Source organism: Aethalodelphis obliquidens, unplaced genomic scaffold, assembly GCF_003676395.1.
Source record: "Aethalodelphis obliquidens isolate GAN/ISIS:26980383/991018 unplaced genomic scaffold, ASM367639v1 scaffold4, whole genome shotgun sequence".
NCBI lineage: Eukaryota > Metazoa > Chordata > Mammalia > Artiodactyla > Delphinidae > Aethalodelphis > Aethalodelphis obliquidens.
The window spans coordinates 28,827,591-28,845,934 of NW_020837948.1; the positions used below are offsets into that span (position 1 = coordinate 28,827,591).

Consider the following 18,344-nt stretch of genomic DNA (forward strand, 5'->3'; position numbering starts at 1 on the left):
ATCATATAAGCTTTCAATGAAGAATTAAATATGAAGTTTTGTTTATGCTAAACTTGCGACGTACACATGTCAGCTCATTTGTGAGAAGAATGAGGTGGTACTCGTGATTTCTTTTCAAATTTCTGATTTGTGCTAAAACAATTTTAACCCAGAAAGAGAAAGAAACCTACCACCAGCTTATTAGATTCTCTAAAGAGCTGGAAAGGTCCTAGAAGTTAAAACAAAGGCCTAGAAGAGCTAGTAATACTTCTGTTCTCTGGCAGGTCTGTTATGTTAGCTAGAATTTACTACCTGTTACGTTGAGCAATGAAGGCTGGAGGAAGAAAGAAAGGAGACAAGAAAAAGGGAAGGAGAAGAAGATCACAGAAAAAGGAATAATAATATTAGTTCCCTCTACTTTATCTCGCTCTTGATCATGTCAAAAAAAATAGTACCTCTTCTTCAGGCTTTAATCTTTTACAGCCTTAGCGCAAACAAAGCATAGCAGAGCTTTATGCAAAGTCTTCTTAAATAAAAAATTGAGTAAAGATAAGCCTTTGAAGTCAAAATTTCTTAATATTTCTAAATCTCTACAGACCCACGGTTGCAAATTCAAAGTACAAAAGACAAAGAAGATTTAGAAGAATGGAATTATATGGGGAAAATATTGTCCCTTTTCTCCACCTGGAGTGGAATGAATTAAGAGGAAAACATTCCAGTATATACAGGTTATATATAGATGACTTAATAAACATAAAAATAGTTTGCAAATTTCAAAGAACTATTCACTACGATGTCATTGTTGTATATGTTCTGTATACAAATATAACAGTAACAGTTCAAAAGGCTTATTTAAAATTTTTAATTAGATATCATGGTATACTTAAAGAATCATGACGCAAATATCTAAATGTCATAAAATGACACTATCTCATTAAAAAAAACTCACAAAACTGACATAATACTTAACATGTACTGACTGACAAGCACAGTTTTAAGCACTTTAGAAATAGCACTTAAATTCACATCAGTCTTATAACAAAACTATTAGTATTATTTTCATTATCATATGAGGAACTGAAGTACAGAGAGGTTAAGGATCTTGTCCAAGTTCACAGAGCTGGTATGTGGAAGACCTGGTATTACAGCCCAGGCAGCTTAAACTCTAAGTCCATGATCTTAACAACTAATATTCTCCATCTTAGTAATTCCACCTCACAAAATTTATCCAATATATATGCTTCAACAAGTGTACAAAGCTGTAAATACAAGGATGTTTACTGTGCCACGACTTATACTCGCAATAACCAAAGGTGAATTTACTATGATGCTAATGACACATAACCTTCAGAAACCACACCTGCATGATACATTCCAAGGCCCCATACTTAATTTTATATTTGCAAATTTGTATAGCTTTTCTGTTAGATGTTCCTCCCCTCCAAATTTTGTAAGCTTCAGGCTCGACAGAATCTGCATCTGCCGGTGGCAATAAAAAAATCTACAGTAGAAATAACATAAATGTCCACCAATAAATAACTAAATTAAATGAATTGTGTTACATACACGAAAGCAGGAAAGCACTGTACACTACTAAGAAGATTTCATATATGTTAAGAAAAGTAGATGATGCAAGAGTATGTATAGAATGACTCCACTTAAGAATACAATTTATATACATTCATATGCTTATATTTTGCAGTTTTATCACCCACATGTATTAGTTAGAAAATTTTTAAAAATTTGGTTGTATTTAAAAGATACAAAAGCTTAAAGCAATTATTGTGGATAATAACAAGCTTCTAATACTTATAACAATACTTTGTATATCTTCAAACCATTGGCTATTATTATTTAAATCATACAGCACTCTTAAAGAGACCCAACTTCCTAAAACATTATGAATTGCAAATTCCTAATACTGTCACATTAATTGTGACATTTGGGTTAATAAAAACCCAAGTGGAATAAGGGTTACAGTTGCCTGAACTAATTTTTCTGACAACTCTTCTTCTCTATTACTTCTATTACTTACTTCTATTACTTATTTACTTCTTCTCTATTACATAAATTGAAGAAATAAACCATTTCTTGGAAACTCTTTCTTAAAATACAATTGCAGCAGCATAGCAATTTATGGATGACCTTCTCTCCCATGTCACAAATCTATTAGCTTTTCTCAAGATTAAACAAATTAAACCGAAGAGGATGGCTCCTAACCAACCAAGCAAAAGTTGTGAATTTCTCCTAATATACAACCTAATCCACCTCAATACAAAAAATCCACCTGCCTTCCATGATTTATTTGGTTAAGATCAAACTGTCCTTCTAACATATCATCTGCCTTCTAACATTTTACATATTTCCAAATCTTCCCAACTCACTCACTCAAAAAGTATTTCCCTAACACAATCCAATATAACTGCAGTATATGTTTAAACAAAGACCAAAATCGAGTTAAGATTATAAATGAAAACAGCCAAAAACAGACATAACAAAACCCGAGGTCCTGCTTAACATGTGAGAGTACTGCATTATTTGTCATTCCATTAATTGATAAGGTTGATTCAGACATTCCAATGGGTTAAATTGGTGTCATTCCTTACAACAAAAGTCAGCAAACATTTTCTATAAAAGTCTGGAGAGTAAATATTTTAGGCTTTGCCCCCATGAGGCAAAATCAAGGATATTATATAAGTATTAATATAGCAAGAGAGAAAAAAATATTCACAAATATTTTATCGACAAATTCAAAATATAATAATAACTGGGTACAATTTATTGTAACACCAGTCTACTAATAAGGACAGAAATCTTTCGAGGGTGCTATTATTTCCTTTCACTGGGACTCAAAGTTAGTGCTTATCAACAAAATCCACTATAATATTCACTTGTAAATGAAGATATGTAATGAGATTTTACGTATTTCACTTTGAAAAGATAGGTACTGCCAAATACTAGTATCAATCCATGAGCATATTTTAATTGAGCATATTTATTGCTTAGCAAGCATTTATAAAATTATATTGCATGCTTTTTAGCATGTCAGTACGTTGCAGATTCATCACTTCTAATTGAAAGTTATGTGGGAATTCCTCAACTGCACAGTTAAATGGATTTTGAAATGTCAAAATATTTGTACCGAAGTCCAAAATTCACACCTGGAAATGTAGTTTGAGCTCAAAAAATACATCAGCTACAAATTTGGTGGGAATGGTGATCTGGCTTCATGTTTTAATGTTTGACAGTACAGGAAGTATATAAAACTGCCTGACATTACCTGGGATTCAAACAACATTAGTTGTCATCCTGACATTAATGGAGTATAAGTTCTATATGTAAGCACAGAATGATATTGTAATTTTAGGTTTAATTCATTACATAGCTAATTTCCAAAGCTTTTAGAATTTAGTGTTCAATAACAATGGTTGAGGGAAATTCTTTTCTTTTTTTTTTTTACATCTTTATTGGAGTATAATTGCTTTACAATGATGTGTTAGTTTCTACTTCATAACAAAGTGAATCAGTTATACACATACATATGTTCCCATTTCTCTTCCCTCTGGCATCTCCCTCCCTCCCAACCTCCCTATCCCACCCCTCCAGGCTGTCACAAAGCACCAAGCTGATCTCCCTGTGCTATGCGGCTGCTTCACACTAGCTATCTACTTTACATTTGGTAGTGCATATATGTCCATGCCACTCTCTCACTTTGTCACAGCTTACCCTTACCCCTCCGCATATCCTCAAGTCCATTCTCTAGTAGGTCTGTGTCTTTATTCCTGTCCTACACCTAGGTTCTTCATGACATTTTTTTTTCTTCAGTTCCATATATATGTGTTAGCATACGGTATTTGTCTTTCTCTTTCTGAATTACTTCACTCTGCATGACAGACTCTAGGTCTATCCATGTCATTACAAATAGCTCAATTTTGTTTCTTTTCATGGCTGAGTAATATTCCATTGTACATATGTGTCACATCTTCTTTATCCATTCATCTGATGATGGACACTTAGGTTGTTTCCATCTCCGGGCTACTGTAAATAGAGCTGCAATGAACATTTTGGTACATGACTCTTTTTGAATTATGCTTTTCTCAGGGTATATGCCCAGTAGTGGGATTGCTGGGTCATATGGTAGTTCTACTTGTAGTTTTTTAAGGAACCTCCATACTGTTCTCCATAGTGGCTGTACTGATTCACATTCCCACCAGCAGTGCAAGAGTGTTCCCTTTTCTCCACACCCTCTCCAGCATTTATGGTTTCTAGATTTTTTGATGATGACCATTCTGACTGCTGTGAGATGATATCTCATTGTAGTTTTGATTTGCATTTCTCTAATGATTAATGATGTTGAGCATTCTTTCATGTGTCTGTTGGCAGTCTGTATATCTTCTTTGGAGAAATGTCTATTTAGGGCTTCTGCCCATTTTTGGATTGGGTTGTTTGCTTTTTTCTAATTGAGCTGCATGAGCTGCTTGTAAATTTTGGAAATTAATCCTTTGTCAGTTGCTCCATTTGCAAATATTTTCTCCCATTCTGAGGGTTGTCTTTTGGTCTTGTTTATGGTTTCCTTTGCTGTGCAAAAGCTTTGAAGTTTCATTAGGTCCCATTTGTTTATTTTTGTTTTTATTTCCACTTCTCTAGGAAGTGGGTCAAAAAAGATCTTGCTATGGTTTATGTCGTAGAGTGTTCTGCCTATGTTTTCCTCTAAGAGTTTGATAGTGTCTGGCCTTACATTTAGGTCTTTAATCCATTTTGAGCTTATTTTTTGTATGGTGTTAGGAAGTGATCTAATTTCATACTTTTACATGTACCTGTCCAGGTTTCCCAGCATCATTTATTGAAGAGGCTGTCCTTTCTCCACTGTACATTCCTGCCTCCTTCATCAAAGGTAAGGTGACCATATGTGCATGGGTTTATCTCTGGGCTTTCTATCCTGTTCCATTGATCTATCTTTCTATTTTTGTGCCAGTACCATACTGTCTTGATTACTGTAGCTTTGTAGTATAGTCTGAAGTCAGGGAGCCTGATTCCTCCTGCTCCGTTTTTCGTTCTCAAGATTGCTTTGGCTATTCGGGGTCTTTTGTGTTTCCATACAAATTGTGAAATTTCTTGTTCTAGTTCTGTGAAAAATACCAGTGGTACTTAGATAGGGATTGCATTGAATCTGTAGATTGCTTTGGGTAGTAGAGTCATTTTCACAATGTTGATTCTTCCAATCCAAGAACATGGTATATCTCTCCATCTGTTTGTATCATTTTTAATTTCTTTCATCAGTGTCTTATAATTTTCTGCATACAGGTCTTTTGTCTCCTTAGGTAGGTTTATTCCTACATATTTTATTCTTTTTGTTGCAATGGTAAATGGGAGTGTTTTCTTGATTTCACTTTCAAATTTTTATTCATTAGTGTATAGGAATGCCAGAGATTTTTGTGCATTAATTTTGTATCCTGATACTTTACCAAATTCATTGATTAGCTCTAGTAGTTTTCTGGTAGCATCTTTAGGATACTCTATGTATAGTATCATGTCATCTGCAAACAGTGATAGCTTTACTTCTTCTTTTCCGAATTGGATTCTTTTTATTTCCTTTTCTTCGCTGATTGCTGTGGCTAAAACTTCCAAAACTATGTTGAATAAGAGTGGTTAGAGTGGGCAACCTTGTCTTGTTCCTGATCTTAGTGGAGATGCTTTCAGTTTTTTACCATTGAGAACGATGTTGGCTGTGTATTTGTCATATATGGCCTTTATTATATTGAGGAAAGTTCCCTCTATGCGCACTTTCTGCAGGGTTTTTATCATAAATGGGTGTTGAATTTTGTCGAAAGTTTCCTCTGCATCTATTGAGATGATCATATGGTTTTTCTCCTTCAGTTTGTTAATATGGTGTATCACATTGATTGATTTGCGTATATTAAAGAATCCTTACATTCCTGGAGTAAACCCTACTTGATCATGGTGTATGATCCTTTTAATGTGCTGTTGGATTCTGTTTGCTAGTATTTTGTTGAGGATTTTTGCATCTATGTTCATCAGTGATATTGGCCTGTAGTTTTCTTTCTTTGTTACATTCTTGTCTGGTTTTGGTCTCAAGGTGATGGTGGCCTCGTAGAATGAGTTTGGGAGTATTCCTCCCTCTGCTATATTTTGGAAGAGTTTGAGGATAGGTGTTAGCTGTTCTCTAAATGTTTGATAGAATTCACCTGTGAAGCCATCTGGGCCTGGGCTTTTGTTTGTTGGTAGACTTTTTTTTTTTTTTTTTTGCGGTACACGGGCCTCTCACTGCTGTGGCCTCTCCCGTTGCGGAGCACAGGCTCCGGACGCGCAGGCTCAGCGGCCATAGCTCATGGGCCCAGCCGCTCCACGGCACGTGGGATCCTCCCAGACCGGGGCACGAACCCACGCCTCCTGCATCGGCAGGCAGACTCTCAACCACCGCGCCACCAGGGAAGCCCTGTTGGAAGACTTTTAATCACAGTTTCAATTTCAGTGCTTGTGATTGGTCTGTTCATATTTTCTATTTCTTCCTGATTTAGTCTTGGCAGGTTGCACATTTCTAAGAATTTGTCCATTTTTTCCAGGTTGTCCATTTTATTGGCATAGAGTTGCTTGTAGTAATCTCTCATGATCTCTTTTATTTCTGCAGTGTCAGTTGTTACTTCTCCTTTTTCATTTCTAACTCTATTGATTTGAGTCTTCTCCCTTTTTTTCTTGATGAGTCTGGCTAACGGTTTATCAATTTTGTTTATCTTCTCAAAGAACCAGCTTTTAGTTTTATTGATCTTTGCTATCGTTTCCTTCATTTCTTTCTCATTTATTTCTCATCTGATCTTTATGATTCCTTTCCTTCTGCTAACTTTGGGGTTTTTTTGTTCTTCTTTCTCTAATTGCTTTAGGTGCAAGGTTAGGTTGTTTATTCGAGAAGTTTCCTATTTCTTAAGGTAGGATTGTATTGCTATAAACTTCCCTCTTAGAACTGCTTTTGCTGCATCCCATAGGTTTTGCGTCATCGTGTCTCCATTGTCACTTTTTTCTAGGTATTTTTTTATTTCCTCTTTGATTTCTTCCGTGATCACTTCGTTATTAAGTAGTGTAATGTTTAGCCTCCACGTGTTTGTATTTTTTATAGATCTTTTCCTGTAATTGATATCTAGTCTCATAGCACTGTGGTTTGAAAAGATACTTGATACAATTTCAATTTTATTAAATTTACCAAGGCTTGATTTGTGACCCAAGATATGATCTATCCTGGAGAATGTTCCATGAGCACTTGAGAAAAATGTGTATTCTGTTGTTTTTGGATGGATTGTCCTATAAATATCAATTAAGTCCATCTTGTTTAATGTATCATTTAAAGCTTGTGTTTCCTTATTTATTTTCATTTTGGATGATCTGTCCATTGGTGAAAGTCTCTCCATTGGTGAAAGGGATATTCTGATTTTTAAAAAAAATTTAATCATGACTCTGAGCTCAAAAGAAATCACAATAAAACTTTACCAGTTCTAAATCATCAAAGTCCTATATGATAAGGCAATTCAGGATATTCAGTTTCAATTTCTGACAAAAATCCATGAAATTGATGATAGTCAAGTCCAGGAGAGCAAATGAAGTTCACTGTTGACATTATTGGTTCAATAACCATATGATTAGATTACAACATTTTTCACAAAGTGCCTACTATTGAATAATACAATGAATAACCACAGGATTTAAACACCTAACATTTTCACAAGCTTTGTAAATTTGTTCAACTAAACCTTCTTCTGATACACACGTATTTTTAACAACATCAGTTGTAAAATTACATCTTAACAGATGTAACAAACTCCACTTCAGTTTGTACTGAATTAGTGTTTTCTCAACTTCAATGAAAATATTGTTTGTAGTTGATCCACACAGGCTATTTATTCATCAAAAGTAATTCTTTAGTTGAAATCATTTGTCGTGTTTTTTTAATTTACTAACAATTTAGCCCCAGTGTTTTCAACCCTTCAAGCAAATGTTCTTGCTAGAAGAGTAATGGTCATAAACTTATTTTCTCTCGACATATTTCTTCAGTTACTGCAGTAAAACACTATTTAATTAATTTACCACTGATAAATGGCTTTTTTTGCTTGGCAAACAAATAAGTCACCCATAAAGTTATTTTGGCTTCATCCACATTTTCATATTTTATTTTTCTGAAGAAAGTCTGCTGTGATGAGGTATTCCAGTTTAACTTTTTTAATTTTTCTGACTAGTGCTCTCCTGTGAGTCAGTAATATTGAGATGAGTGTTTAGTCTGATAATGTCAACATTTATTATTTTAGCACAGCCATAGTGCCAGTGCATGATAAACACAATGCTTTGCCATCTAATTCAATAACAAAATAATCCACACTCCACTGTGTCTTAAAGTGTGACATCCAAAATCCATTTTCTCTTCTTTTCTTGTTTTGACATGACATGCATGCACTGATAATAAAAAGTAAGTAAATGCTGTAGTACAATGATATGTATGGCATTCAAAACACTGTTGAATTATAACCATGTCACTGTGATTTATAGTATGCCAAGCAGCAGTGTGAAGTGATGAGAATGCCATATATGGTCACAACTGCTCAACTCTGCCACTGTAGCAGGAAAGCACCCATAGACAACAGGTAAATGAATTAGCATGGCTGTGTTCCAATATAACTTTATTTATGTACTCTGATGTTTAAATTTCATATAAACATATAAACACTATATTTTATATCACAAAATATAGTTCTTCTTTTGATTTGTTTAACCATTTAAAAGTGTAATGAGCAGTCTTGGCTCATAGACTGCTCAAAACAAGTGGTTAGCTGGATTTGACCTACAGGCTATAGTTTGCTAACTCATATCTCAAAAAATCCAAGATAATCACTTTTCCACACAGAGAATTACCATTCTTCAATTAAGAGATCTTATTTATATTCCACTGTAAAAGTTAAACATGTTCTGACTTTAAATTTTTTAAAATGTACTGGGAAACATGAGGCCTGCGGTTGGGCTTTACTTTAGAATATGACTAGAGAGCTAAACACAGTCTTCTAGAATTCAAATATATTTCCTACTGATAGATAATAACAACTTATGATAAAGAGACCTCATTTGAAACTAGAAAATTGAGTCAACAAAAGAACTAAACAGGACCTTTACTCTATACCGTTTTACTAAAATTAATCAAAATTCCTCTTTTGGCAGACATGTTAATGTTCATATTTTGGAGCAACTTACTACCTTTAATTTGCCTCACTTAAACTATGGATTCATAACTCCATTTACCCTGCTTTTAGTTTGCAATAGATCACAAATTGATGCCTCGTCTATCCAAAATGCCAAAACCCACACAACAGACACTTAAATATATTCTTCTAATGTTCCAAATTTTATAGACCTGACTTTTTTTCAAGTTATTTGGATGAACTAAAATTACTGAGTCTCCAATTAGTCAATTAAGTAGTGATTAGATGAGAGGAAATATTTGCATATATAATCTTAATAAATGGATGATTAAAGTCAATAAAATATAGTACCTCTTCCAGCCTTTGGCAAACAAGGGTGATCCAAAAATGAGGCAGATGTCAAAGGGGTGCTGGAGGGGAAGGAGAGAGGCTGTAGATGACAGAGATAAAGGAAGCAACCTCAGATTCAAGCCTGAAGGTAATACAACCTGAACGCGTGTGTCGTGGCACTGCATGATCTCAGGTGCTAGAAATTATCAGAGGCTGAGAAATAGCCCTCTACCACATAGTGATCTACCATGCAAAAACATTTCCAGTAAATAGGAGATAAACAAACAACATACAAATAGCTGAGTTGAATTCCTCTCTCTCTCTCTCCATATGTGTGTGTGTGTGCGGGGGGGGGGGGGTGTATTACCTTTATAATTATAGCTGATAGATAAATAATGAGCGTATGATAAAAATGCTTTGTGGCACATATTTAGATGGGTAAATACAGTAACTTTGTCATTTATTATTATATCATTAGATTTCCATCAAATCTGAAAAGGGGGCAGGCAGCAACACTGTATAATCTTGTTTTAGATATAAATACTAATTGTGTAATAATCTCAGAATCTCATGCATTTACTTGTGAAAGCTCTACATGATACAATAAAGAGCAACCAAGAGTATAAACTATTAAATTTATGAATGTTTGCTAATGAAAACAATTTTTATGCTATATTTAGGAATCTAAAAAAGAAGAAACAATTCACAGGTATCTTTTTATGACTAGCAAAGTGAAAGAGATAACTTCAGGGAAAAGGCATCTCTTTAAACTTCAAATACCTTACAAGTCAAGACTAGTCCAGAAGTATGGTAGATCAGAAAAAAAACAGAGTTAAAAAGAAATTCTGATTAGACTACTGTAAAAATGCTAATTTTTCCCCAGTAATGCTATACAACTTGAGGAATATAAGTTAGAAAAGTTTAACAAAAAAGACATTGTTTAAATATGAAAGATATTCAACTAGAGCAGTAGTCCTTAGCCATTTTGGGTTAAGAAGCCCTCTGAAAATTTGCACACACCCTCCCCCCAGAAAGTAAAACACACATTTCTACAAAAAGTTTTAACGGGATACAGCAGATTTTTAAATCCTGTCTGCACATTAAAATCACCTGGAGAGTTTACAAAAAATTCCAATGCCTAGATCTAACTCTCAGAAAATCTGATTTCATTGGTTTGGGCCAGGTCCCAGGCATCAGCATTTTTTAAAGCTCCCTAAGTGATACTAATAAGAAGCCAGAGACAAGATTCACTATTCAGAAACTCCCTGAAATCTCTCCATAAAACCATCTTCATTCACTCATTCATTCAACAAAGATGTTAATAAATCACCCACAACATCTGACATCTAGCCAAGAATTCTGAAGAGTCCAAGAGAAATGTAATCCAATTTTTTCTTTGTTTCATAGTCACTACTAATCAGCAGTCTGACAGATTGCCAGCATGACTTCTATTTATGGAAAAATTCTCCAGAAGTCAAAAATTAATGATTCTCATTTCCAAACAAATGTAACCTTTCACAAAGGATAGGGTCACTGATCACTCAAACAAACATAAAGGAATGCAAAACAAAGAAAAATGTTTCTGAAGTTTTCCTTAATACCATTCTTTATTAATGCATTAGAGCTTTTAGATGGGCTAAGAAAAAATACAGAACAAAAGGAAGCACAGGCCATAAAATATTAGAATTTTCAAAAAGAGCTTTGAGAGAGTTCTATTCTAAAACTACATAAAGCAATGTGACTAAGGAAAAAATGCTTAGTGAAAGGATAAGGAACTAACATAATGGGAAGGAAAATAAATAGCTAATATTCTGGAGAAAGTCATGCTAACATAAGTTTTCAAATAAAACTGCAAACAGATGAGAAATAAAACCACATTTATTTAACATTATTATAAATATTGGCCCCAACATGCTTCCCTACATACCCCATCAATTCACCTCCATTCCTAAATATGTTCTATGTATATACAAACATAAATGTACTTTTTTATTAATAGATTCATTCCATAAATGTTATTCTATAACTTGTTTTTGCTTTTTATCATACACTCTGGTGATCTTTCCATACAAGCATATATTAAAACCTATCTTATTCTATTTAAAACCTGAATAATATGGGAAAATTGTGGGGTTAGTACAGACCTAACATAATTCATTTACCAATCCCTTATTGATGAATATTTATTGTGTTTCCAGTGTTTTGTCACTGTTTTGAGACCTGTATAATCCTTGGCCTCTATCCAAACTAAATGCGTGTGTGTGTGTGTGTGTGTGTGTGTGTGTGTGTGTGTGTACATACACAGATATTAATAAGTGAGAAAGTTTAACCTACAAATTGTTTGAAATGTTTTGTATATACCAAATTTAATAATTAATGAAGATGACATAGTATTATACCTTGTAACAGTTTTCTTTTCATATTTTGGAACTAACAAAAATCTTTCAGATCTCAAACACAGCCAAAGGCCCCTGAAAAACCTAAGCATTGTGCTCAGAGTCCTTAACGTACAAAACCACCCCAAGCAGTAATTTAAAAAACAAGAACAGGGCTTCCCTGGTGGCGCAGTGGTTGAGAGTCCGCCTGCCAATGCAGGGGACAAGGGTTCATTCCCCGGTCCAGGAAGATCCCACATGCCGCAGAGCAGCTGGGCCCATGAGCCATGGCCACTGAGCCTGCACATCTGGAGCCTGTGCTCCGCAACGGGAGAGGCCACAACAGTGAGAGGCCCACATACCGCAAAGAAACAAAACAAAACAAAAAAAGAACAAAAACCAATACAAAGAAACACAGAAGACCCCAAATAGCCAAAACAAATAGAACAGAGCTGGAGGAATCATGCTCCCTGATTTCAGATTATACTACAAAGCTACAGTAGTGAAAACAGTATGGTATTGGCACAAAAACAGACACATACATCAATGGAACAGAATAGAGAGCCCAGAAAAAAACCCACATACTTACAGTTAATTAACCTACGACAAAGGAGGCAAGAATATACAATGGAGAAAAGACAGTCTCTTCAATAAGTGATGCTGGGAAAACAGAACAGCTACATATAAAAGAATGAAATTAGAACATTCTCTAATACCATGTACAAAAATAAACTCAAAATGAATTGAAGACCTAAATGTAAGATAGGAAACCATAAAACTCCTAGAGGAAAATACAGGCAGAACACTCTTTCACATAAATCATAGAAATTCTTTTTTGGATCTGTCTCCTAAGGCAAAGGAAATAAAGGCAAAAATAAACAAATGGGACCTAATTAAACTTAAAGATTTTTGCATCACAAAGGAAAGTATCGACAAAACAAAAAGACAACTTACTGAATGGGAGAAAATATTTGCAAATGATATGACCAATAAGGGGTTAATATCCAACAGTTATAAACAGCTCATACAACTCAACATCAAAAAAAAACACCAAACAACCTGATTAAAATATGGGCAGAAGACCTGAATAGACATTTTCCCAAAGATGACATGCAAACAGCCAACAGACACATGAAAAGAGGCTCAACGTAGTTAATCATCAGGGAAATGCAAATCAAAACCACAATAAGATATCACCTCACACCTGTCAGAATGGCTATCAAAAAAAGAACACAAATAACAAATGTTGGCAAGGATGTGGAAAAAGGGAACCCTCGTACACTGCTCGTAGGAATGTCAATTGGTACAACCACTATGGAAAACAGTATGGAGGTTTCTCAAAAAACTAACAATAGAGCTACCATATGACTCTGCAATTCCACTCCTGGGTATATATCTGGAAAAATAAAAATGCTAATTTGAAAAGATACATGTACCCCAATGTTCACAGCCACATTACTGACAACTGTCAAGACATGGAAGCAACTGAAGTGTCCATCAAAGATGAATAGATAGAAAAAGATGCGGGGTATATATATATATATATACATATACATACAATGGAATACTACTTAGCCATAAAAAAGAATGAAATGTTGCCATTTGCAGCAACATGGATGGACTTGGAGGGTATTTGCTAAGTGAAATAAGTCAGACAGAGAAAGACAAATACTGTATGATATCACTCATATGCGGAATCCAAAAATATAACAAACTAGTGAATATAACAAAAAAAGAAATAGACTTACAGATATAGAGAACTAACTAGTGGTTACAAGTGGGGAGCCCGAAGTAGGGAGGGACAGTATAGGGGTAAGGAATTAAAACATACAAACTATTATATATAAAATAAGCTACAAGAATATATTGTACAACATAGGAAATATAGCCAATATTTGATAATAACTAAATGGAGTATAACCTTTAAAAATTGTGAATCACTATATTGTACACCTGTAACTTATATAATATTGTAAATCAACTATACTTCCATTAAAAAAAAAAAACTAATACACAGAACTTACTATGTGCCAGGGACTCTTCTAAGTATTCCACATTTACTCATACATGTAATCTTCATAACAATACTATGAATTGGGTGACATTATTATTACCATTTTACATTTTGAGGAAAATGAGGCATAAAAGGATTAAATAATCTGTCCAGTTTCACAAAGGTAATAAGCCATACTGTTAGGATTCAGACCCAACCAACTCAATATGTTACGCTTGTACATGTATCTTTGAGTACTTGTATGCTAAAGTCCTAGGAGTGGAATTTCTAAGTTAAAAGGTTTGCAAGTTGAATTTTGATGTATATTGCCAAATTATTCTCCCAAAAGGTTATACTAATTTACATTTCTGCCAAGACTTTATAAGAAGGCTTATTTTCCCATATCCTACACAACGCTGGGTACTATCAAATTATGTAATCCTTGCCAAGCTGGTAGTTGAAATAGCTTCTTTTTTTAAAAATGTATATTTCTTTCATTGTCACAGGATTACTGGTCATTTGTGTTTATTTTTCTGGAAACTATGTGTTCATTTGTTTCATTCATTTCTATTGCACCGAATATTCCAACATAAACAACAAAATTATCAAATCAATACCTCAGGAAAGAAAAGATATAAGTTTACATTTAATACACTAACATTATGGTAAAAAGAAAGATTTTCCTCTTACATTAAAATATATATACACACATATATATACATACATATATGTTTTAATGGAATTAATTTAGAATATTTTAGCAGTGCCAATAGACACACTGAATAACTCATTCTTGGAATAAAATTCTTGAGGAAAGTCTAATCTTAAACTCATATCCTGAATTTAGACACTGTTCAACAAAATATAGCTAAAGTTTTGCCTCAGTAAGAGGTAAGCAATTAAATCTATCACATTGTCAAAGATTTATTACCTTTAATTTATTGCATTTTTGTTCATTGCTTCATCACCACAATTAAGAAATAATGATTTATGAATATAACTAGTTTTGCTCTAATTATACCCTAAAAAGCAATAAAACAAATTCTTCTTTGGTCACAAAATCTCTTATTTTACATAAGCTTATAACAGGTAGCTATTTTTAATTTTACCTCATAACACTCCAATATCTATATGCTCATTCCTTCTTGGTGTATTAAATTAAATTGATCAACTGTAGCATAAACTCCTTGAATGTATTAAACCTTACAACCTTAAACACACAGTAAATATATTTTGATGAGTAAATGAATGAATTATTTGGGGTCAATATGATGACTTAAAAAAACAAGAGTAATTTATGTCATGTTCCTTCACCAAGCAGCACAGGAATTAAGGAATGGAATTTGTCACTACCCAAGAATTGAGAAACTTTACCATCTATTTTATGACATGCATTCAACTCTATTGTTAAGAGCAGAGTTTCTCAACCTTGGCCCTACTGACATTTTTGGTAGATAATTCTTTGTTGTTGGAGGCTGTCCTGTGAACTGTAGGCTGCTTAGCAGCATCCATGGCCTCTACCTTCCCAACTGGTAAATAAAAATATCTCAGACATTGTCAAATGTCCCCTGGGAACAAAAATTGCCCAGGGTGAGAACCACTGGTTTAGAGATAGCTGACATTGTAAGAGTATACCTAAAGTCAAAGAGAGATTCCTGAGAAGGGTCTTAAAACTTGAGAAATAGCTTCAAGAATCGCATTATGGCTGCTCAAAAAGACCCTCTAATGCAGGGTACTCCCATGCCTCCATTCCTCTCATCAACGGTCACTCCCCGGTAACTATTAAGCCTTCATCTTGGACAAGGTAATTCAACAAGCATTTGTTAGTTTCTTCATTCCATCTGGACGACTTTAAATACATTAAACCCCTTACCAAGAGCTAGTCCCAGGATCCTACCACTTAATTATCTGTAACACTACAACGTCACTGAACAACAGAAGGGAGATTGCTTAATTACATAGATAGGAACTTTCGGCTGTGTCTTTTGAGGTAAAATTTCAGTAAGTCAGATGATATAACATGTCCAATACTGAAAAGAAAGTAAGTATGTAATCATTTCTGGCTGTAGTTCTCACACAGGTATAGGTACATACAACACTTATTAATAAATATAAGTTTCTTTGTGTTGCTCCTGAACAAAATCAGCAGAGAGGTTAAATACCTTTAAATATACTTTAAAAGTAGAATGCCTTAATTATGTTTTCTAAATTTTAAAATGTACTGTTAATAGCCTTAAATGTTTGAAAAGGACAAAAAACACATCAAGATTTCTTAAAAGTCTTTTAAAATTTTATGCAATAATAACAAAAAGTGAAAAAGGAATTGATATAATAGCCTATAACGGAAGATACTTCTGCTTATAAAGAGAAAAGAACTCAAAAGTCAAATTTTTATACTAAATGCTTCTGACATCTGTAAGTCTCTTCTTATCTCTAACACTCAATGTCCTCATTTCCAAAATGGTTCTGCTATTTAGAGAATGAAATGGGATAAAAAAATTTTCTATAAATTTTGGAAACAATAAAGCATTATTCCAATATAAGATATCAGCAATAACTGGGCAAATGAATGTAACATCACACAGAATTTTGATTTTCAGAATTACCGAAATTAGTGATGATAATGGGTAAAGTTAACATATTTCTCAAAACATTTCACTCTGACCAAAGATCAGTTCATGTTTAATTTACTTTTCATTACTTCCAAGAAAATAAAAATTAGAATTTTAAATCTGATAAAGTTTAACTGTAAGTAGTAACACTAATATTTAAGCTTCAGATTTTCTAAATACTTACATTACTTGCAAACTTTCTGCTGTTAAATTATTCCACATAATCTCATTTGCCTGTAGATTTTCATTGTCTTCTAGTAAGGAAGTATCAAACTCAATTTCTTGCTCCTTAGCAGCCGTCGTTCTAGTAAAGTATGCCAAATAATTTTTATCAATATGAATGTACTATCATAATATGTCTTAGTACATACCAAAGGCAGAATATTTGTTCTTATTTAAAATTATGTTAACAAAGTAGAGTAAAAACAAATAGAATAAATCAAACTAAACCTTAGGCCTCAAAGATCTAGTCAACTAATTTCAGCTTAGCTTCCTCATTTGTAGATTACAGGTATTAACCTGCTTTATTCCTTCCTCAATGGTAATGAGTATAAAATAAGATGATGCATGCATGAAAAAATAATTGATATATTATTACTATAAAGTTTAACACAAATAGAAAACCATGTTTATTATTATTATATAATTGTTAAAAAGAAAATACAATTTCATGGATTAATATGGGTTTAAGCAGTGATGTAGTAACAACTGAAAAACTTTTCAAGATCATTATATAAATTAGTTATCATCGAGAAAGGATTTTGAAAATAATTAAAAACAAATTAATAATGAAATAGACTATTTCCTAATAAGCTTTTCAATATTTCTTATTTTAATTCAGTTAAATATTATATGGTTTAAAAAAAAAGTAATACTGTCATAAATACTGAAAGAATGAAAATATCATACATACCTGTGAACATCTATGAAATTATTGTATTCTGTGCCAGGGTCTATCTGTTCAACTGACATTTGAATCTCTTTATGGACATTCACTATTTCCTCTGTAACAAGACTGGTTATCTGGCTGTATTCATCAAATATACCTTTCCTGAAAAGAAAAGAAAATTTAACAACATTTTAAAGTTTTATCAGGGAAACATAGGCCCAAAAAGGATTTAAAACAATATGAAATATAATGTCAATTTTTACAGATGGTGATTTAACACACCACCTTATTTCATATACCTGGATAGTGAAGTGAAGGGATTATACACGTGTACAGATTAACAACTTACATTTGATATAATATAATAATTGTAAATGATCTAGAGTAAGGCATTACATCTTCCAATATCTATCTAACATATCCAAAGTGTAAGCCAGTGCTAACCACTTTCCGTTTCTAAACATCACCACTGAAATGCTGATTCCGTAACATGGAACTGTGGATGAACTCCTGTCTATTTAATGTTTCGTTCAGTGCCTGCCACTTCCTCACATGCCCTAGCTCCTGGTTCTTCTCTTGCTCCTGGGCCTCTGCTCTTTTTCATATCATATTTACAGAGTTTAATTGGTTTATACCTTCAATGACATCTCAATCTTCTCCTGACCTCCAGTTAGTAGCAAAAATAATCATAAAAGTTATTAGGCTTATCTAATAAATGCAAAAGGAAAAACTATTCTGTTACAAAGACCCAATCTCCAACTTAAGAATGCTATGCTGTAAAAATATACCATTGCTCATTAGTAGCCTTAAAAAGTGTGGACAAACAAGCTTATCCTGCATATACCCAAATAAATATAAGGCCTTGTTTGTTTTTCTTTTCCAAAATCATCACTCATAAAAAGTAATCCTACAAAATTTCTCTTATTATGAAGCATTCTCTCAATTACTTCAGTCTGAACAGCAAAATACTGT

General features: G+C 33.5%; 1 protein-coding gene across 8 annotated transcripts in view; it reads right to left on the reverse strand.

Annotated features, from left to right (window-relative positions):
* FER (FER tyrosine kinase) overlaps positions 1 to 18,344 on the reverse strand; it is a 457,443-nt gene that overhangs the window by 305,421 nt on the left and 133,678 nt on the right. For all 8 annotated transcript variants that reach the window (XM_027100276.1, XM_027100269.1, XM_027100299.1 and 5 more), the window contains 2 exons: positions 17,397 to 17,534; positions 16,668 to 16,787 (listed from right to left, as the gene is read on the reverse strand). In XM_027100276.1, the coding sequence (XP_026956077.1) occupies positions 16,668 to 16,787; positions 17,397 to 17,534 (258 nt within the window). The remainder of the gene's footprint in view (positions 1 to 16,667; positions 16,788 to 17,396; positions 17,535 to 18,344) is intronic.